General features: G+C 40.7%; 1 protein-coding gene across 2 annotated transcripts in view; it reads left to right on the forward strand.

Moving 5' to 3' along the window:
- The window catches only part of LOC117255684 (alpha-1,6-mannosylglycoprotein 6-beta-N-acetylglucosaminyltransferase B-like), a 161,146-nt gene that overhangs the window by 113,395 nt on the left and 23,883 nt on the right, over nucleotides 1-23,868 (forward strand). For both annotated transcript variants that reach the window (XM_033624816.2, XM_033624820.2), the window contains exon 9: nucleotides 15,840-15,971. In XM_033624816.2, coding sequence (XP_033480707.1) covers nucleotides 15,840-15,971 — 132 coding nt within the window. The remainder of the gene's footprint in view (nucleotides 1-15,839; nucleotides 15,972-23,868) is intronic.

A 23,868-nucleotide genomic window follows, 5' to 3' on the forward strand; every position in this document is an offset into this window, starting at 1 on the left:
GGCTTTATTAGTGGAATGCGCATATGCAGTGTGTGTGTGTGTGTGTGTGTGTGTGTGTACATCTGTCTGTAAATTCATATTTCATCCAGAGACCAAAGTCAGACCCTGGAGGTTATAGAGGTGTTTTCTCCATTCTTATTGTCACTCCATTGTATAGCTACCTCTGTCTCCCTCTCACAGACGCACACTTCTTCTTTCAGAAATTGATAACCCACTTTTTTTTTTACTACTTTCAAGCTCTTAATCTTTTTGTCTAACATTACCTGATTTCTTCTTCCCCTCTTGCTTTGTCCTCCCTCCTCCTCTTTACCTCTCTTCTTTCCTCTCACTCAGTTCAATTCAATAAGCTTTATTGACATGACATTCTTATGTGTTGCCAAAGCACAATTACAATGTAAGACAGTGACAATACGAAAACAGTTAATAACAATGTATTATGATAAATGCATAGACATACATTTTAAAGGAGAAAAAAAATGTTTCAAGTGAAGGAGTAAATAAAAAGGCAGAGTGTGATCTGTGATGAGATGAACTATATGTCGTTGTGTTGGTTGTCCCTCAGGCTGTGACATGCATGTGACATATCCTGCTGCATCTGTGGCGCTGACACTGTTTTCTCCAAGTATGTTGCATTTTAGTCTGGTCAGACAGTGTATCCAAATCTTGGAGTTTACCTTTAATTTTTGTCCTGATGTTTTCCTACTGTATGTGCTACAGTGTAGTAGGAAATATTGCTTTGTCTCCACCTGTCTCTGAGCTGACACAGCCTGTCTTCCCTAGGGAGCCAGGTCTGCCTGTGTCTGCCTGTCTCTATGGCCAGGCTGTGATCACTGAGTCTGTACATAGTTAGTGTCTTTCTCAGTTTCTGATCTGTCACAGCGAGCATATAGCTTGCCATTGTGTACTGTCTGTTTAAGGCCAAATAGCATTGCTGTTTGTTTTGGGATTTTGTCCAATAGTTGATGTAGTTGTCTTTTTCTTTAGCTGTAATTTGGTTAGGCCAGATTGTGTGAGGTTTGTCCTGAGGCTTTATGCTGTTAGAGGAGGTGAGCCTCAGGAACGGCCGACTGAGAGGGCTCCTCTCTATGTTCTCCTCTTGGCACTCACTCACTCACTTTCATTTAGTTTTTCCTGTCTCTCTCTGGCTACCCGCCCTTTGCGTCTAACTTGTCATCTCTCCTTTCACCTTGCTCCCCCATCTTTCGCCCTCCCCCTCTCCCCCTGCGCCTCTAATTCTCCCTCTCTCTGCTGGAGCTCTTCATCTGAGAATTTTTATTATCTCCGACAGGAGTGTTGAATTTTTTCCTCTCCCTTCTTTCATCTCTGATTCATCCCTCCCTCTGCTCTCTCTCTCTCTCACTCTCTCTCGCTCTCTCTCTCTCTTGCTTTCTCTATCAGTGTATTGGTGTTTATGATGCCTTGTGGCTGCCTTATCTAGTGCACCCTGCCTTAGCTGATAACCGGGGCCTGTCAGCTGCTTATAGCACTGCCGTATATATACTGTATGTGTGTTTCAGTGCATGTATGTGTGTGTTTGTGTGTAAAAGATAATGTTAAATGGTATATATCTGCTTGTGTGTGTGGGGCTGTGCATGTGTGTGTGTGTGCGTGTCAAGTCAGAGAAACTTTGCCAACACGCGCACAGATTGCTATACCCCGGGTGTAATCAGAGGCGGATGTGGAAACAGATGATTACATGGATGTTTGAGTGTTTGATTATGGTGTGTGTGTGTGTGTGTGTGCGTGTGTTTGTGCATGTGTGCGTGCGTGCGTGTGTATGTGTGTGTGTGTGTGTGCCCAACTATCATTTGATTGCACTGAGTATTAAGAACATATTGATTTACAACAGTATTTACTTTTTCAGCCAGAACTTTTTAATATTCAGGCGCTCTATGCCCCCCCCCTCCACACACACACACACACACACACACACACAACTGAGGTAACTTCATGACATGTAAAATAGACTTGTCTTCCTAAAACGGGAGTATTATGCAGCCTACAGCTGCCTCCAGGGGCCACACATAAGAGGATCAAGCTGGTGTTGCACAATTTTGTCATCATGTCATGGTGATAAACTTTTTAACCAAGTTTTAAGGCAGCAACTTTTTGATGTTACCTTACGCAACACCAAGGCAACGTTTTTGATGACATTTAGTACTGAGATGTTTTGGTTTCGCTCTTTGATTTTTTTGCCCGGCCCTTTTTCGAAATTGTTTACAGTCAGTTAGGCTTGTAAACATGTTCACATTTGGTCCACATTTCCCTCAAAGTTTAGTGCAAAAATCTTCAAAACAATCCTGATGAAAGTTTCAGATGTACAGTTCTATTTCACACCATGTTTGCACTCTGAATGTGCGCACTTGGCTTGACCACTCTCCTATATGGAAATAGCTGTGATTACCATATTGTTTTCTATTTTATTTTTCTCTCCCGGCACAGTGAGAACTGTGTTTTGCTTGCATGCATAATACTTGTGTAGATTAATGTCGGTCGTCCAGGTAAGACATCAAAACAAAAACTGTCATTATGAAGGCGAAAATACTTCATCCGAATGGTTGTTTTGGTTCTTAAAAAACAGAATAAATAATTTGGACATCCTGAAAGTCCAGGGGATTGTTTTAATTTGCTTTGACTTGCTGGAATAAGAAAGTAAGAGTGTAAAAACAAAAATGTGATTAAAATAACTTAACTTTAAATGTCAGAAAAGTTTTATCATATTGATCATTCTGCCAGTGCAAGTTTTTCTTTTATCATAGAAGTTGAGTAGAATGTGCATAAACCAGATTTAGTTAATGTAATACAAAACTCTAGATGTCAGAATATACTGTGTTTTGTTTTTGTTTTTTTACCATTTTTTTCTTCGGTTGGAGCAAAAAAAACAGTAGAACAGTAAATATGAAATGAACCAGGCCACAACAAAATCTAGATTTGATCTCTGATGCCAAACATAACCACCAGTCTGTTTTGTCATGTCTTTATTTTATGCTAGGATACACACAAACACACACACTCTATGCAGTGCTTGTCACAGCCTCAGCTGCTTCCACCCTCCTCTCACTGCTGACCCTGTCTCGCCCTCTGTCAGCCAGGAGTGTGGGGATGACATTAGCTGACAGCACTGATTGGAATGCCCTTCAACTTTTGTGTCATGCAGACAAACACACACACACACACATCACTGAGTAGTCAGCTGAATACTGTGAAAACACCCGTATACTCACAAACCGCACTGGCATGCTCATGCACACAACACACAGTCGGTTGCACACATCCCTGTGGCCAGTATGGATCATCTCACACACACAGGGCTGGACAGAGAGGCATTACCAACCTATGCATCAACTCGCACAATGAGTACAAACCAGGGCGTGAGAAAGGATAAATTATCTCTATCTCTGCCCTACTTGACCGAGACGCACACACACACTACACACACATATACTGTAATAGACCTATGGGCAAAATGACAGATATTAGCTCTCCACAAGCAATACACTGTGTGTTATTGCTCATTTTGTGCCTTTGTGCGTCTAATAACACCCTGCTAAATTGCTCCTTAGGAGATCAATACAGTCATTTGCTATTGAACGGAATAGCTATATAGCACCATGCACAGGAAAACATAACTAGTAACACACAAACACACACACACACACACACACACACACACACACACACACACACACAAATTGCAAACACATACATGCAACGTTTCACTGGGATTCTATTGATTGTTCATTTTCTGAGAAAGCTAAGAGTTCAAAGTTTTTAAAGCTTTAAATATCTGAAGCAGTTGATAACAAAGGACAGAAAATGAAGGAATGTGAAATATATAGTGTCAATACAATTACAGTGTTCTTTCAATTCTTAATTTAGACAACACAGTTTTGTTAAAAACTATGATCATCCACAGGCTGAGCATCAAAGCTATAAACTGGCAGCTCCCATCAGAGCTGTGTGACTGTATAATCAAAACACTTGCAGTGTATCAGTGGAATCACTGCTTTTACCACGTCCTCCAGATGTCCTTGTATTTCCAATTTTGCCAGTTTTTGTTCTGTCAACAGCGGTCATTGCCCTGTTGAGAATGTTGCAGGAGCACTGGACCATACTGTGCTACTTTCAGTTTGTGGAGCACCATAAACGTTAGCAGCGTTGTTTTTCTGCAAGACTGCTGGTTGATTGTATGAAGTGATTTGTTTAAACAGGCTTTAAAAACTCTGAATATTCTTTATAGTGAATAGATATTAGTAAGGAGACATTAATTAATTATTAATTGGTACGCTGCTCTCCTGCCCTCCCTCACTCATTTATTCTCATACTCTACAGCTTCTGTGTGTGTGTGTGTGTGTGTGTGTGTGTGTGTGTGTGTGTGCGTGTGTGTGTGCGTGTGTGTGTGTTCATTCTGAGCTGAGGGCTCGTTGACTAGATGCCAGCCAAGAGACAAGAGAACCTTGGGTAATTGGACTCCTGCGTGGCCCTGCATGGCACTCGAATCGTGTCTGGGATGGCTGCCATCCTAAGTGTGTCTTTGTGTGTGTGTGTGTGTGTATTACTGATGTTATTTTGAACTTCTGAATAGGGTCTTTCTGCATGTCAGCATTCATACATTTACAGTAAGGTGCTGATGCCAATAATGTTGATGGGCACTATGTGCTGTATGACTCTATTCTATGTGTTTCAGAAGTTAAGCCTATTTCCAACTAGATTTTAATTGTATGTCCTGATTTTATATTAGGTTTAATACTGTGATTTGTATTTATTTTTTCACAATATTCAGTTATTATATTTTATCATATATATATTTTTTTTTTTTTATTTTATATATATATATATATATATATATATATATATATATATATATTATTTTATATTATTTTTTTTCAGGTTCAAAGAACCGTATTTAAAGTAAGGAGTAGTGAGATGATAGGCCGACAGAAGGTGTGTCACCGTGCATTGTGAATCAGCTGAAAAACATCTGATGACCCAATTGACAGATCCAGACAATGACACCTAGAGATAGTCAGTGAGCATGTGTGCAAGGAGTGAATGGCAGGTGGAGAAAGAAACTTACAGCCTGAGAATAAAAAGTATTGTCTTCCTGACTGAACTTTCACTAGAGCTTGTGCATGTGGTTTGTTTGTTGAAGTGGTGTTCCCGTACCTCTACCTCGTGCTACTTAGATTGGGCAGCTCATCGGTAGAGACAGGTAGAGAGGCTATTACTATGGCTACAGCAGCAGATGAAGATGAAGATTCCCCTTTTGTCAGTTTGTGTTTCTACAGGTATTTCTATAGGCTCTGGAGCAACAACCTTTTCATTCTACAGGTTCTACAAGTAATTTTAAGAGCATTCAGTAGGTTGTTTTAGATTCATTAGGTCCTGTAAACGTATTGTGACAATATAATGTGCTGAGATTTTTTTTTAAGTAATTTAATTACTTAAGTATTTTTAAAAGCAAGTACTCCAGTACTTTAAGTCAAGTAATAATTTGACTTGACAACTTTAACTTGTATTGGAATAATATTTGAACATGAGTATCTAAACTTTGACTTAAGTAATAGAGTTGTGTACTTTGTCCACCGCAGGACAGGTTGCATTTTACAGATAATCCAAGAGGATATTTAAAGAGTTTCTTTAGTACAGAAGTAGGAGAATCTTCACAACATAGAACATGTCATCCTTTAGTTGATCAGAAAAATTCAAAATCACCACATTTGGAAATAGATAATTTTCCTTGAACAGGAGGGGGATGAAAAAATTGTACTCTCTAAATGAACTAAAGCTATTAGAAAATGAGGTAGCATTAAATGTAAAGTACAAGCACCACAAATCTGTACTCATGTACAATACTTAAGTAACTGCAAACAAGTTGCGTTCCACCACAGGCAGCAAACAGCACAGATAATGCAAATGTACCTTCATCTAACCGAACTGAACTGCAAGTCTAGTTTAACTACATACTTCAGTGTTAAAACTCTGAAAGTTTGTTGAGGGTTGAATATAAAACCACAGCTTTGGAAGGCTGAATGTCATCATATGATGATAATTTTGTAAATGTTCTTCAATTGATTATAAACTCTGTTTGTAACAACTCTGACATTGTTTGTTTCTAGCACAGTGACGGTGTGTTCATTTAGCAGTTCATTTAAATTTAGCTGCATGCCATTGAATTGTCCTGTACAGGGCGTGAGTGGGGTATAATAACCTCTATCAAAGGGTGAATTTAATGGACAGCTGGTTCAGTTGAGCTTTGTGAAAACAAGCTATCCAGAGGTCAGGTATTCAATGTAGTTTCGTCGGTGAAATTGTCCTTTGGCGTTCCTTAACAAAAGAGAGAGAAAATGAGACTATTTCAAGAATAAACAACTCATTTTCACTCTTGGCCGATGTGCCATGGTTGAACAGCTGCCAAAAGAGAGGGATTAGAGGAAAAGAATAAACGAAGCAGGCTGCTGATGGAAAATGAAGAACCGAGGAGCTGCTTGTGTTCTGCCGTGCTGCTGTTTTCTCAGCTGTTGTCACATTACAGTCTGTATTTTTCTTTCATTGTTTTCTGTCTGTCGGCCTTTTTTAATTTCTCTTTTTTTTTTTTTCTTTTGAGTCCCAGTTAGCATTACTGGGGCTGTCCAAGCCCTTTCTCACTCTTTGTCCCCCTCGTCTCTGTAATGACTGACAGACCGGCACATGGAGTGACTGATAGACATCTGCAGGCAAACAAAAGCCTGACGGAGCTGCAGTGCTGCATAATGAAAATGGATTGGACATGTTATGTTATTGCTAGCTTTCTACAATGAATAACCAGAGATGGTGTAGCGATCATCATGAATTACAGCTTTTTTTGTGTGTGTATGTGCTTGATAGGGTGTGTGATACCGATTTAATTTAGTATGAGAAATTAATTCAGCCTAGTATTGATATGGCAAAGCCAACTCCAAGTAAATAGCCTCAACATGTAGTCCTAATTGGATTATTTGTCAGTCTTGGGGCTGGAGTTGGGTGGATTTTCAGTTTTGCCGGTGTAGTGTGGTATAGGAGCTTAAACCGGTCTGATTTTATGCAAACAGGCCGAACCTGCAGCCATCATTATGACACTTCAGGGAATATTAAAAGTAGTCTACACCTGCAACCTATGCTGATGGCTTCACAGCGCTAAATCCAACCTGTATTCATTACTAATAAACAATATGACAATGTGATTAACATAATATTAATTTTTAAATGGACTGACGGAACCACAAATGTCTGACAGTCTGTGAGCTAAGCATGGCAACATGAATGAGGTGAAATTTAAGTAGCGATGGAAGGGTCAGAGCGGCACACGTGTTTGTTTTGTCGAAAGTTCATGTGATTTTTGGGGTGATGAGAGGAGACACGGCAGTTATTCTCCCATGAAAATTGTGTGATAACTGTGCCAATTTAGCAACATTTTGGATTTGAAGCTGACGAAAGAGGTGTCCTGACCAGTTGAGATGAACTTTTGTCAGACACCCCGTTTCAATTATTGCTTTTGCTCGCTTTGAAAGTTCTATGATGGAAGAAAAACAGCTCTATTGTGAAGTTGAAAAAAGGAATTATCTTTACGATGCCTTCTTATGTCACTAAATAAGGTTTTTTGCTCAAGCTGGCTGGGCGGAGATCACCAAAAAGCTGAAAGTTTCTTGTACAGTAAATGACTATTGCTAATAACAAGCTAGGCTACTTGCTGTTGGCTATGTTGCATGTTATCTCAAGTAAATATCACAATATGAAGCTGTTTTACTGTTTTCTATTTTGAAAGTACAAACACAGGAAGATAGCAAGCACTCACCTGTCTTTGAAGTAGTTTCCATTATGATCTCAAGAGTACAGCTGATATGTACTGGTTTGTTTACATGATGTAATAGAGGTGCATACTTAACGGACAATGTGTGTAACAGAGTCAATACTGCTCATATGTCAGTGCATTGAGATAAAGGCAAACACCTTAACTCCACATTCCTCTTCTGGGTTTTTGAAGAGTATTTAATTAAGTCAGAAAATAACGTGGTGTGTACTTTGGGAACTGAAACAAGCAAAGCTCTGTTAGAATGATGTCATCAGCCTCTGAGAGCTAAATTCATGTTGATTTAGTATCTCCGTTGTGCAACATGTACTTTAAAGAAGTTCCGCTCTGCAGTGGCAGACAACACTACAGTAAACAAATTTATTTTAAATTACAACTTCAATGACACTACACATTTTCCATTGAATACCTGTGAAAAACAAAGCATGCCCAGACTTTGATTATCCTCATTTTGAAAGTACCAACAGCGGAAGCTAAGTGTGACTGAGGCTGCTCTGAGCCTTTTCTTATTGTCACATTCCTGGACTCTTCAGTCTAAAGTCACAAGGTTGTCACAGGAGGGGAGGAGTGTGGATCCTGTAAGAAAATAAGGAGATGTATAAAAGTGACTATAGTTCTCTTATAGGAGACAAATTTGAGAATATTCAATCCAATAGGACGATAGGTACGACAATCTGGTGCATTACACTGCCGAGGGTGTATAATAATTTTGCGTGGACAGCGTGCTTTTCCCTATCATCGCTGAAATGTGATTGGTTCTCGTTGGATGGACTCTTTGAACAGGCCTCTTTAACTATGAGAGTTCTCCATTATCTATAAGGATGGAGGCAGACATTGTATCGTTAATGGAAACGAGACTAATGAGGGGCACCACACTCAAAGCAGAGTGCATACTTGAAATCCCATCATGCTATTCCATAATCTGTAACAGGCCTTCAAACCACAAATGGAGGCTGGCCTCCAACATGCTCAGATGCAGGCAGCATTCTGTTGTGATTCTAAAAAAAAAAAAAAAAAACACTGTGGAAATGTAAGAGATGTGGGCTTGTGAAATGTGTAATGAATTCTCTGAAGGATAGGTTTATAGTTTTCCAAGAACAAGAACTGTGGATTTTGTCTCCTGTCACATACATTATGATCACATTAGGAAAGGATCTTTTCACTGCTAGTGTGGAAGGTTTCAGTGTGCATATGGACGTGTGTATTGAAAAAATGTGAGCCTAATCCAGCTGAAATTGGGCAAAAGGCAGTGTGCATCCTGGACAGCTTGCCAGACTACCACAAGGCTAGAGACAGACAACCATTCACGCTCACATTCACACTTACAGCCAATTTAAAGCTACCAGTTAACCTGACCTGCATGTCTATGGACTGTGGGAGGGAGCCGGAGAACCCGGAGAAAACCCACGCTGACACAGGAAGAACATATCAACTCCATACAGGAGGTGCTCAGCCAGCCAGCTGATTCAGACCCCCTTGCTGTGAGATGACACTGCCCTGCCCCAGTTCTTCAAAAAATTGTGAAAACAAAAACAGCATTAATTTTGACACATGATTTTGATTTAATTTTAGTCTTTTCGTTGAGTACTGTCAGTTTCATGCAATAAGTAACAACAATTTATTCTTTAATTTTAGTCTTTGATAAAATATTTACAGCAATGTTACATGTAGCCTGCCATATGGATAATTTGCCTCAAGTTATTGCCTGTGAAAATTTCAGCCTAGTAATACCCTAGTCCTCCTGATGCATTTGATGATATAAATATACACAGAAAGTAAAAGGTTCTATATGCAACAATCAGAGCATTGAAATAGCAGCAAACCACTACTGGCTATGTAAAGATATAGTGGAGCAATGGCATCCTGAGCAGAGAATGAATTCAAGCTGCCTTTGTGTGTGTTGTAATCCGAGCTTCTCTGTCGTTTGTTATGGTAAACTGGTCCGGCCATGGACATGTGTTGTCCACTGGCAAGTTCATTGCTGTTGCTCTGCACTGCTTTCATCTGATGGTTATAGTAATATCGGGACAGTGTTGTCTCAGAAGCATATAGTGCCTTCCCTGCAGTTCCCCACTGGTTAGCTCTATTAATTATTTGGTCTGGCGTTGGAGTGAACCCAGCCTTGGCCATCTCTTCCGCAAGTTCCGCATATAACTTGCTCTGTCTTGTGCTTTCTAGCTTTTCCTGGAATTCAGTGGATGTCCAAGTCGCCACCAAACACTTCGTTCCTCAGCAGACCACTGTACATTCTCCTTCTCCACCATCTTCTTCTCTTTCCTGCCTTCCTGCTCGTCTTCACAGCCTAGAATGTGACACGCCGACTTATTATGTCACGGTTCACAAGGAAAAACCAACTATTTTTTGGTTCTGCTGGGAACCAACTCTTCAGGTTCTGAACCAATTATTTTTTTCGGTCTGAACACGCCAGCCGGTTCAAAATTGGGTGTGGGAACCGGAACCGTGCCGGTGCCCTGCCGGTGTGAAAGCCCTATGTCAGTGCTGTTGCTGTTGTTTAGCCCTGTTTATGGAGTTAACACAGTTAGCTGGTAGCTGCTCAGCTCAGCCACCTCCATGTTGAGAACCGCGTTCAGATAACTCATACAATCTGAATTTTGCATGGGACCCTTTTAAGTTGAGGAATATCAGTTTCTTTTTATTTTGGTTTTCATACATTCAGAGGAATGTGCTGGAATACTTGATCATGATAGTTGGTTCTTGACCTTGGGAATAGCAATTCGACCAAATGATCCTAACTCAAGCAACTCACTACTACTACTTTCAACTACAAATCATAGTCTTCAATGGTGAAGACAAATAGATGCAGTTCAAAACTCCAGAAAAAGCTAGTAAGTGCACCTTGAGTTCAGATAGTTTTATCACAGTGCTGCTGTTTACACCAGTCATTCATCTAAGAACACCAGGCAAACTCTTTTCCTACCCTCATGTAGAGCCACACACTGCAGTTGTCGGTTTACTGTCGTGCAGCATTTTTCATTGTTCACTTGAATCACTAATCAAACTCTTATATCCGTGTGTTTTCACCGCTGTCTTGTGGTAGTTAGCAGCTGCCAGCAGAACTCCTGTAAGTGCTGCCTCGCAACGCTATCAAATGACCCTTTGGACAAGCAGTGCAGCCAAAAAGACTCCGATGTAAAACTAGCATAGCAGACTGAAATTCACTGGGGGTACGAATTGCATTACAGTCTCCATTAGCCTTTGCCCTCGTCTGTCACAGAAATAAGAGCTAAGTAAGAGCTAGAAGACCACTCACAGGTCAGATATCCAATAACAGCTCTGTCGGCACGGTAACAGAGAAGCCCTCAGTCGATCAATACGTTGAAACTGAGTCAAACAAGGATGTGACACTGGACACAGTACATCACACACACAGAAATTACATCTCTCCTTTCCTTTAGTTGGTATTGGTGTGTGTATGTGTCTGTGTCTTTAGGGTCTTGTTGTAATCAAATCAGACTTATGGCAAGTGTTAGGAGTGTGTGTATCAATAGACAGACAGGCAGACATCTGGATTTCACAACACAGCAGGTATACACATACACACATAAGCACTTGAGGCACCTCTCACACACACACACACACACACACACACAACCTCAACACATCATTTTATCTCTCTGTTTTCTCTCTCTCTCTCTCTCCATCCATTTACCATCTGTTGTTGTTGCCGATTGTTGCTTTAAGGTTCAGTTCAGCCAGGTCATTACACATTCAGCTCTTTTCATCCTGTTTGTTTGAATTATATTTTGCCAAAAGCCTGCCCGGTGCACCTTGGTTTGACTTTGATTGAACTTAGCATAACCCATGTGATGCTATCTGGTCAGCAAACACACTTTTAATTCAACTCGCAGTCAAAACACTATTTCTTTATTCCCTCGCTCCAGGGAATTAGATTTTAAACTTTGATATGAGAAACTGTTTCCCAAAGCAAGGGTAGATGTAATCAGTGATGGGAATTTTTATTTTACATCACCTCCACGGGTTGCTTTGTCATGCAGGCCAGATTTTTTTAAAGGGCATGCTGGTGGTCTTTATCATTTTAGAACTCCGGTTCATTTTTGCTCAAGTTCGTCTTCATGCTGTGCTCCAGCTCTGGCCTCATGCTGACATCTGTACCGTTTGTTTCTCTCACTTGTGTTGGTGTGTAGCTCAGCAGTTTGAGCACAGCAGCTACAGGGTTAGGGGCTTTGATGTCTTTAAGTTGCATGCATTCTAAAATGTAAACTTCTGGTGTTTTTAAGTGGCACCATTCTTTCAAAAATACAAAGACCTCACTGACGTGGTGTTTGCACTTCTGCGCCTCTCAGAGATCAGCTGTCAGTGACACAGAATGTTCTGCTGATGAAGTTTAGTCTCTTTGTCTATTCAGCTATAACTGCTCATGCTAACCAATCAGTTCTGCTGCTTATGACAATGTGTAATTCAGCACCCACTGTTTTCCAGATGACTGTACAAAATTTCAGGGCAATCCTTTCGACGCTTTTATTTCTATCTTGACAAAAGTGTTGGACTGACCTACAGACTACCACTGTAACAATAGACAAAAGTAGACATTGCTAGCAAACCTATGTAATAAGCATCAAACCTGGAGCCAGCTAAGACAATTAACCTTTCTACAAGGTGGTCAGGCATAAATGCATTCAAATGCCGGGAGGCAATAGAGGAAATGCTGAGAGAAAGTCACTGTACAGTGTGTCATGACTTCACACTAAATGCTGCAATGCAGTTTACCTTGCTCTGATACAACTATTATCACAAACCCATTTTAGAATGCTTTACACAACAGTGCGACCGTAAGCAAGTTGACCACCAGCCCACTACTTATTTTTCAAAGCAGCAAACAATGATAATTGCAGGAGAGACAGGAAGAAAGAGCAGGCTCATTATTAGTTTATGATAGTCCATAAAAATGCAGTGCAATGAGAACGTACTGTGTCCCTACTCTACAAGCCATCAAACTGTAGAGAAACCATTACACTTTCACACCTGAGGTCTATATTACAATGAAGGACTCTGACCATGTCACCAGCTCTAAATAAAATATACTGTGAAAATGGCATGTACCTGATTACTGCACAGCAGCAGTCATTAATGACAATGTGGACTGTAGTTTTCATTCTTGCTAATAAGCTGCTGCGTGTTTCCAGATGAACTTGGCTCTCTATTATTAGAGTTCAAGCTGACAGATGACAAGTGATGATATAATAGGCTGGTAGAAGTTGACTGGTGTGACTTTCTACATTATGTGAACACGCAAGAGAAAAACTTGTAACCTCACAAAAGATTATAATAGACGACTCTTAAATATTTTTCGAATGGATGGATGAATAATACCAAAATAAAAGTCTTATATTTTCACTGGTAGGTTTATACTACATAGGAGTAACCCAGAAAAGGGGCATCATATTTTCAAGTTGTACGTCCATCTATCTGTCCGTCTATCCATCCGTCTGTCCATCTGTCCGTCCATCTCATTCTCATGAATGGAATATCTCAGGAGGGCTTTGAGGGAATTTCTTCAGATTTGGCAACGTTCTCTTGGACTCAAGGATGAACTGATGAGGATTTTATGGTCAAAGGTCACTGTGACCTCACAAAACATGTTTTTGGCTATAACTAAAGTATTTATAAGCTAATAGAAGAATAGGAAGAAGAATAGGAAGAAGAAAAAAAAGACATACTTTATTAATCCCTGAGGGGAAATTCATTTTTTTCACTCTGTTGTCACATACACACAGGCCAGAACTACACACACACATGCACAAACAGGACCTGTACATGCATTAAATTGACAGATGTCACAGCAAGGGGCTAGCCAAGCTGTTGAGGGTTCAGTGCCTTGCTCAAGGGCACCTGGGTGGTGCTTAGGGAGTGAGCTGGCACCTCTCCAGCTACCAGTCAACACTCCATATTTGGTCCGGTTGAGGACTTGAGCTCGTGACCCCCTGGTTCCCAACACAGGTCAGGTTCTGAAGGACTAAGCGAAATCTTTTTTTTTTTTTCTTCTTTTTTTTTTTTTTTTTTAACCAGGTTCAGAACATTTCTGCTGTAACATTTTGGGGTATTTTAACATCTGGGTCAGTGGGGATCAACTGGCTTCTCAAGCCAGCCTCAAGTGGCCATTCAAGGTACTGCAGTTTTTGGCACTTCCACGTTAGCTTCATTTTTCAGTCCTGCTTAAAGGGCCAGTGTGTAATATTTGGCATGGTTTATTGTCAATCTGAATCTGAATCTGAATATTCTACCCATTAATATGTTTATACAAGTGTATAATCGCTATAAAATAAAATTCATTTGGTTTTTGTAGCCTTATAATTATGCTTTTTTTATATATATATATATATATATATATATATATATATATATATATATATATATAGCAAGGGCCTTGCTTTAGAGAGGTCGCCATCTTGCGCCGCCATGTATGTAAGGCAGCCCGAGCGGACAATCCAGCCAGCCAGAGAACGCGTTTCGCGTGTATAAATGAACCAACGAAGACAGCGGAAGGAAGGAAGAAGGAGGAGGAAACAGCAGAGAGTGTTAGTAGTTCGTCGATAGAGAGTAGTGAAAAGTTTTTTTAGTTATAAAGTTTGCGAATGGACCACACTTAGCACGCAACAGGAGAGAATGAACCCGAACCGTCATCTGCAAGGAAAAGAAGACGCAACTTCACTCCTTGTGATGCACTCTCTACGACGCTTTTCCTCCTGATGATATATCTCCCCAACGATGGTAGCACCGAATCCCATTCTGTGCATTCAGCCTCTCTTCTCGCCTGCTCAGCATCAAACACATGGAGTTTCTCATCTGTATGCTCCGGCTCAAACAGGTATGGCTCTGGGTCTGTGTCCGCTACAAGAAACTCTTCAAAATCGCGTTCAAAGTCGTCCATTGCAGCTACTATAGTCCGGAGATATTGCTAGGCTAAATAAACAGCTGAGCTCTGTTTACCGGCTACGCTGTCAGTCAGTGTGCAGGCTGCAGATTGAGCAGAGAGGGGAGGGGGGTCCCCACTCGGAATGGTAAACGAGTATGTGTGTAAAGTTATGAAGTGTGTCTGTTACGCTGGAAGAGTCAGAGTTTGGGACGGAGTCTTTTACCCCCTGGAGTGTTACCGGAGTTTCTGGAGTGCTCAAATAAACTGGCCTTTTTCCCGAATGCTCCTCTGGTCTCCTGCTCGTGAGGGATTCATTACAATATCGTAACATGGTTTAGATTTCTAAATAAACATTCACCTTGTCACTAGATAGACCTACTCCTGAAAAACTCGTGCGCACGGCTTTTTGTCCCTACGAGGCCACTGTCATTTACCCGACGGGAAGGGTGAGCGAGTGAGCCCTGCCATCTAGAATTTGACCACTGATGTCACTGTTTTCAACCCATTTTACACACTGGCCCTTTAATCATATTGTTCTCTAAAACATTTTTGTTTGCCATTATTCAACAGCATAACTCAGGAGCAGAAGGCGAGACATTTTGGTTAGATACTGAGTTGGCGACACTAATCGTGGGTGCTCACCTTGAAAGTGGTGATTGTATAGATCTTCTGTGCTGTGGGGTTGAACTCTTGTCTGAAGCATCCACATTTTGTAGAGTTTCTAGTTTCTCTGCAGCAACATCCATATTTAAAGCATTGTCAACTGTCATGGCTACATATGAGTCTGGACAGACAAGGTTGGAGGAGGCATATGACCATGAGGTGGTAATTAGTTTTTAATTTAACAAAAGGTGAAATCCTCAGTACCCCCATTTCACACATCGCTGAATGCATTTGATTCCCAGCTAACACTGCTGTACTGTACGTTGACCTTCTCTTTTCCCCACTCCGTTCTGTAACAAAACTAAAATGTTTTTGTCCAAGTCAATAATGGATGCTTGGATGCTCTGAAGTGTAGTCCATGTGCTCACTCTATTTTTGGAGTGAAAATTCTCTCTCCCCTGTCGGTCATGTTTCTCTGCTCGTCTGAACTCTGTGTTTGTGTGTGTGTTGCAGGTTCCTCGGTGTGCCCCCAGGCAGAGGCAGTTGCCCACTGACTGGCCCGCTGCCCTTTGACCTCATCTACACCGACTACCACGGCCTGCAGCAGATGAAGCAACACATGGGGCTCTCGCTCAAGAAACACAAGTTAGTGGGTGTGCTTTGTGTTGGCGTGTGTGAGCTCAAGCATCTCCATTTTCTCACTGTATGTGTGTGTGACTTTACCTGCAGACATTGTGTGTGTGTGTGTGTGTGTGTGTGTGTGTGTGTGTGTGTGTGCGCGTGCCTCCATGCGTGCGTGCATGCGTGCGTTTGTGGCCCAGAAGTTTTCTAGGCAGGCAGGTACGTTTATTGGCTGTGTTTATGGATTAATTATTGCTGGTGATAAAGTGTACATGTCTCTGTCCAGATGTCTGACTGTAACTCATGCAGCTTGTTAAATTTGCACACTCTCTCTGTCAGACAAATACACTCCTGCACACACACACACACACACACACACCTGCATATGTAGTTTTAATCAAACCATTCATCTCTATCCATTTAAAGACCCAAAAATACCCAATATATCAAACACATGATATTGCATGTTGTGATGTCATTACACAATTGCACAACACACACATACAAACTAGCACTACACCACCTGTCATGCACCATTACTCTTCACAGCAAGAGTAATATAAATGTCACAAGTAGAACAAGATTGGAGGCATTTGAGAAACTGACAACTCAACATGCACGCACATTGGGACACATGTATATGTATTCGCCTGTGGAACGATTTCCAATCAAACCCTGTTTCCGCAGCTTATTGTTGCTGTTGTTTTAATGCAGTCAGAAGCTCACTGTCAGTAGCAGGGTGGCGATTAAACACAGAAAGAAGAAGAGATAGGAAGACAGGAGGTAAAAAACAGGAGACATCTGCCTCATGAGAAAGAAGAAAGATTAGTGAGACGTTAAAAAGAAACAGGCTGAGAGGGTTTTTTTGTGCTGTTACAAAAGTGTGCTTAATGGCTTTTGGCATTGCTACAAAGATGGAACAACTTGGAAACTAGGTCATGACAGTCATGAGGCCGAGGCAACAAAACACTAAAGTAATACCCAAAACAAGAATTTGAAGTGCCACAGTGCGTTTAAAGAAGAAAAAAATATAGCTGCACAACCCTGCAGAGCGCACCAACACAAGCTCGTATTATCTTCAGAGGTCTTCCAAGTTGTTGCCTCAGAAACATGTAAGATTGAAAGTCCAGCTTGAGCGTTGTCCTTTCTAGCCCCTTAAAAACAGCTTGCAGTCACCCCCCTCTGTCCTACTCTCATCATTCCTGGTCCAATAAATTGGCCTCTCTGTCTAACCCCCCGTATGAGGTGGCAGCAATTGACATTTTGGTTTCCTTGTTCTTGCTCGCAGCGTAAACCAAGCAACAATGAAAGATAAAAGAGGAGAGGGCATGTGTGAGTGTAGGGGGCCAAATGAAAGTGAAACAGAGAGAGGAAGAGATGAAACAGTGAAAGTGTGTGGCAACAAAGGAGAAAAGAGAGAGAAAGAGACACCACAAAAAAACAGAGGAGTGGAAGGTGTCTCGAGTCTACCTGACACCACATATAAAGGACCGCTCCATGTATTTTTAAAATCCAATTATGAGAGAGAGAAATGCATTATGGGTGGGCCGGGGAGCTATTTTCCCAGCACACAACCTGTTTTGCTGTCTCTTTCTTCCTCATGATTTGTCTCTCGCAGACACACACACACAATCCCACAGTTCCCCCAGACAAGATGCCAGTCAGCCAGCAGTCTGCACCTAATTGCTTGCTGAGGTCAGCAAGTCCTTCCGCTCCATCATTACCATGCAGAGTCTTGATTTCTGCTTTCCTTAACAGAATGTGACTTTTAGTGTTTGTATGAGACGCTCTTTTGTTCGCTCAAAAGCTCACGGCGAGGGAATTATCTGAATGTTTCAGCAATGCAGATGGAACGAGGAACATCTATCCTCACTTTCACGAGAGGATGCGCTTCAATGATTTCCAATATATGAAGAAGAATGGCCAGGATATTCAGTTCTCTGGTCAGGTGCAGATTTATTAACACAGAACAAGCTTTAAAGGGGACCTATGATGCTCATTTCCAGGTCACATTTGTATTTTGGGTTCCTACTAAAAATGTGTTTACATGTTTTAATGTTCAAAGAACACTATTTTCCTCACACTGTCTGCCTGAATATATCTGTATTCACCCTCTGCCTGAGATGCTCCATTTTAGCGCCTGTCTCTTTAAGCCCTCTTCTTGACAAACCTCAATCTGCTCTGATTGATCAGCGTTTTCTGATCTCCCTTATCTGCACTCTTGGCAGCCAACTCGGCATCACCGCATCATCATTGCAGTTGGGCGAATGTCTGTAAAGGACCATAGCATACTAGCATTTGCTGAGAAAATTCTTTTCAACCTAAATCTTCAGTTCCCAGGCAGAAATCTGATCAATATCAGGGAGAAATTAACGACTTTCGCAAGCAAGATTAGGTTTCCCTGATGTTAGCATGTAGCTGCTACATTTAGCAGTGTAGGCTACGTCATGTAAGTACTTGCAGTGCCTGGAGCAGATGACCATATAAAGAAATCCATCACAAGCTGACGTGATCTTGTCTTGAAAGTAGAAAAAAACATTGGAAAAAGAGTCTGAACGGTGTGAATCCTGAGGTTTCAATCCATTCTCAATTCTAGATCGTCAAATACAAATGCATTTTTTTCAGGCCCCTTGACATCTCATAGCAGTGTACAAGGGAACCTTTAGCGTATCTATATAACACACAGTTTAGGCAAGTTTAGGCAGCAGAGTCACTTGGTTAGGTTGTCAACAACATTGACATTTGGTTTCACATGAGATCAAACTGTGATATCCAGGATACAAGTCCAGTTCTGCTTTGGACCCCCCCCCCGAAGCCTGAAGTTTTTGCTCACAGGGATTACTTTACACACGTGGACCTCATTATTTAAAACTTTGGCCATGTTTAAGGTAAGAGTCTGCCATTGTAACATTATTTATATATGACAGAAAATAAGAAAAAGCATAATTGGTCCCCTTTAGAGAATTCACTCACATTTACAGTCAGGTGAATGGTGTGTAACACACTCCAGTATTTCGTGTTGATCTACCGTGAGGCAAGAAAACAACCCTTTTTTTAAATTTCCCCTCTGCGGTATTTACTTTTAGTTTTTATTTATCAGGCATTTGTGCCTAACCTGTTTATCCATTTATCTAAATCCAACAATTCCACTATCCCCAGAGGTTTAAGACAGGTCAATGATATACCGATTCACCTCTCTCTCCCTCCCTTCCTCTCTCGCTGTTTCTCTCTCCTTCTCTTGCCTCGTCAGGTTAGACCAGTCCAGTTGAGCCCTGTGTGCTGAAAGGCATCATTAATCAAGTGCTCTGAGCTTTGGGGCCCTTCAGCTCCCTTTAATTACTTTTGTTTTATGTTCCCACCGACATCCACATTCATTTATTATGCCTGGACAACACGATGCCTGTCCTGTTCGAAGTGTTGTTGTGTTTGTGTGATTGCACGTGAGTGTGCGTGCATGCCAGGGCGCATGAGTGCACGTGCGCTGCCGTTAAAGATGCTGAAAGCCGATAGGAGATAGTCTTAAATCACACCCACTCATCTGATAACAGGACTAGCATATTGATTTTCTCTGCATGCTAAATTTACTGCTCTGATAGAGCTGGCTCGGAGAAGATATCCAAGGGAAGGCCTGAAAAAAAATCCCTACTATGACACAAGACGGGCCTGTGCCTCCCTGGAGCCTGCTGAATCTTTGGGGACACATCACTTGCTTTTAGAATTTTTCACTGAGGTATCAGTAACCAGTTGTTTGTTTTGATTATGGTACAGTTGACATCTCGCTCAAACTCACTTAAACGTGATACTCTTCCAAGGTTAGGTTCTCCACAGCACAGTTACTGATGTCTTGGGGATCGTTTTGCTGCTTAATGCAACAGCCATTTACTGTTGCTTCACAAAAATCCAAGAGTTTCTTTTCTTTATAGGATAATGATAGAAACAGTACAGAGACCGCCAAAGAAAAACAGGGTGATGTAAAGAACTTAACATAATACATAAAAGAGAAGAAACAAGGATTACAGTATAATTTTAATATTTTATAATAATTATATCATGCAGCTAGGGTGAAGGACTGATGTGGTCGCGGGTGTGGGAGTGTGTGAGAAGATGGGCAGCTGAGTTAGTTTTGTTTTGTGTTACAAATTGTCACATGAAAATGTACCTACATCCAGGGTGTTATTTTTACATTGCTGTCAGTTTGATGGCCTTCTTTAAGATATTAAAGATGTTATCATTTTGAATATACTATAATTTTGAAAGGGATACATCAGTCCAAGATGTTCAAAATTTTCTGAACACATACTGTATACACATATAAGGCCTCGTCAACATGTGCATGGCTATATTTGAAAATGTAGTTTTTCCCTTTGTGGTTTTGTCCACATACAGCTGCACTTTTTAGGTCACTGAAACTGTATCTTTTGTCAAACTGTCCAGGGTCCAGGGTTTTCCAAGGTTTTCATGAAGTCTGTTTTCAGTGTAGATGTGTAAACAGGGAAAACTGAGTTTTTGGCTCGAGACGTCAGAGTGTGCGTTGTTATCTCCGTTATGGGGCATCAAAAATGAAGCAACATTTAATGCCATGGTGGACGTGAACAAAGTAGTGCTGGCTCTTACTTTGCTAACAGGACTTTTTACATGTGCATTCACTAATGTACAGTTACTCTTCCACTGTATTGAGGAATACAGTCCACTGTAGTGAGGAATACAGAATGTGCTACATAGTTCACTGCTCCAGGTAGCCTTCCAGTAATAGCTATTTTTCAGGCCTCTAAATGGCCAGCATCTTCTTTGTATGGCTTTAGGGTTACAGTCATAGTGCCACCTGTTGATATGCTGTGCTCTTGACAGCATCCTTTCTAACAGTGCTTGGGATTTTTTTGAAAACAAAGTAGTGAAACTCCCTGTTTACAAAAACCCCTGTGTCACTGTGGACTAGGCCAAAAAGAACATCTTGATCAGGGGCCCAACCTTTTGGTCTCTTGACAACACTTAAACAGCTCCTGACTGTTCTTGCTCTTAGGCTTCCTTTCAGTTATGTGCACCTGTGTCATTCAGACTTTTCCCCAACTTACAGTGACCCTGCTCACAATTAAAATGACAACATTTTAAACACCGCCACGACTCCATTTCATATTTAGTACGCTCAAGTAGTTCTACCTTGCAAATTCTGAGTCAGACTAATGGGTGTGGAAGCTGCAGCATCTGCTAAAATAATGGGGGATAAATGATAGATGGAAGAGAGAGCGCTGTACACATCACTGCACATTGAAAGAAAGAAGTCACAAAGATAAAGGTACCTACATAATCTAAAAAATGTTAAACTGCCTGTAGCACAACAGTTGTCATTGTTTCTTTATTCCTAGCTTGTTTCTTCATACACTTATTTATCTTGTTTTTGAACTGCACTCTGTGACCTTTATTTGAACAAACCGTGTAACACAAGCTGTTAAACACAAAGATTACCACATGGGTGAGGTGCAACAACTGTGTTAAAGCTAATTAACCACACAGATGTTACTAAAATGCTGCAATGAATGTGCAGTCAATGATGACGTACTGTGGTGATTTTTTTTTGGTTGTCTGTTTGTTTGTTTTTACACCAGGACATCATTCAACTAAAACAAAGTCCAAAATACCAAATATAATTAATGTATCACTACTATTGCCACTACTGTATATTGGAAAGTACCATTTAACAAACTATTTACAGTTTTGAATTAAAGAACACTCGACATTTCTGTCTTGACACAGTGTATGCATCAGGACATTAGTGTACTGACACATATTAATACTTCATAGTGACATGTTATTACATGACATTGTATGTATTAACATATACATAATATTACTAAAATATCTAGAGGTTTTTTTTATCCTCATTACATTACACGACAACCAAATAAAATCAATAAACAGAGACATTTGAAACTGAGTGTCACGGAAGAAGATGTAACAGTGAAATTCTGTGAGTAAAAAGTCTGTGTGATGGTCCTAGCTTTATTGTGCTGCAACTGTTCTTTCCTCAACAGTTAAGCAAACAAGAGAAACAGAGAGAGACAGTAAACAGAAACAAAGAGAGAGGCAGAATAGAGGCGTCTGGGGTGACAGCAGTTAACTGGCAGCATCAGCCAATAACTCTGCAGTGCATCGCTTTCACTCAGGCAGTAAAGGAATGTCTTTCATCTCTCACTACTGCTGCGTTAGGTGTGGTGTACTGGTGTGGGCTACTTATTGTGTTATTGTCAAGACCACCTAAACCGAGACTAAGTCATGTCCAAGACCAGAGTATATCCAGACCAAGACAAGAGAGGTTGACACTAAGGCCTGGATATATTTGAAAACATAGACTTTTGTCCACATGCAAACTGTGGTTTAGATCACTAAAACTCAATCTGTTGTTAAACTCCATCCAGGGTGAAAATTTTTGGGCTTTAAATGTCACAGTGTGTCCACCATTGTCTCCTTTGTGAGACATTTTGTGCACTGGCTGATATGGCCAAAATAGTGCTTTTTCTAACCTGAATGTAACAAGAATGTGCTGCATACGTCACTGCTCCTTGTAGCTTTCTAGTAATAGCTTTTTTCTCCAAATTTATGATTGGCTAACATCCTCTTCTTCCTGTGGCCTTAGGGCAGGCATGTCCAAAGTCCAGCCCAGGGGCCAATCGTGGCCCGCAGACTGATTTTAAACAGCTTGTGGCTTGTCTTTCAAAATATACCATATGTGGCCCGCCACAAAATACTGGTTAATCAAGCAATTTCATTTTGCATTTTTTTTTCTCCATTCACCTCAAGATTGCAGGACTATGATACAGACAGGTAGACATGCACCAAGTAGGAACTACGCAGGTGGAACTCGTGTATAAACAGATGGTAAATAAGCAAGTAAATGGTTACCTAGCAGCAACACATTTCCTGCGACATAGTAGGAATGTCATACAAGTTTCACCACAGTATGAAATTATATCAATTTTTTGACTATGATACGATATTTGCTGTTATCAAAAAGTCAGATATGATTTTGATTCGATTCAGTTCAGGGGCCTGTGATCAATATGAGACCATATCAGTAGGTAGGAGATGTGCTCAAATGTGCCACAGTAATATAAAAATTCAAGCATATCTTAAAGATGACAATATATACATCGCTGCTTTCACTCTGCATCAATGTTATTGGATCATTGATCATTAAATCACGATCGATCCAGGTTGATGACGTTGTTACACCTCTACTGGGTAGCAGACATGGCCACAGCAAAGAAGCATTAAGTCGACAGTGAGGGTTTATCAGTGACAGATGAAACAGTTGTGTTTAGTTAATTTGTATGTGATCTTTATTTTTTTAATAACCCGTATGATGGGAGAAGCAGTGTCCCCCAGGGTTTTTCATTCTTCCTCATTCACTTCTTTTATTGCCACACTGTATCTCTGTGTATGTACAAGTGTACATGAGAAATGTCTTGATAAAATAATCAACAGACATTGCAAAGGTTAATTTTGTGTGTGGGAATTTCTCTTTGTTTTCTATGAGCAAACAAATACAAACAAACACTAAGGAGCTGAAATCAACTTAACCACCTTTATTCAACGCCAGGCAATCTAGGGATAGCCTTGCAGTTGTGGTCTTTATCTGTGTTGAAATAAAATCTCAAGTCTCTTTGTCTGAGACCGAGACAATACCGAGTAAAAATGTGGTTGAGTCAGAGTTGAGACCGAGACCTTCTAAGACCGATCTAAAGTACTTCAGCACAGAAATGATTTTGTACAAAAAAATATTTGATTGATTGGCCCGAGTCAAGCATAATTAAAAAAAACTAAAAACCATACTGTCTGTTGTTGTCCAGTCAAATCTTGGTTCATCTTACTCCCCTAGAGCTAAAGCTGAAACTGTGGGTGACAACACACCACCCTGCCATATTCC

Source organism: Epinephelus lanceolatus, chromosome 3, assembly GCF_041903045.1.
Source record: "Epinephelus lanceolatus isolate andai-2023 chromosome 3, ASM4190304v1, whole genome shotgun sequence".
In the NCBI taxonomy this organism is placed as follows: Eukaryota; Metazoa; Chordata; class Actinopteri; order Perciformes; family Serranidae; genus Epinephelus; species Epinephelus lanceolatus.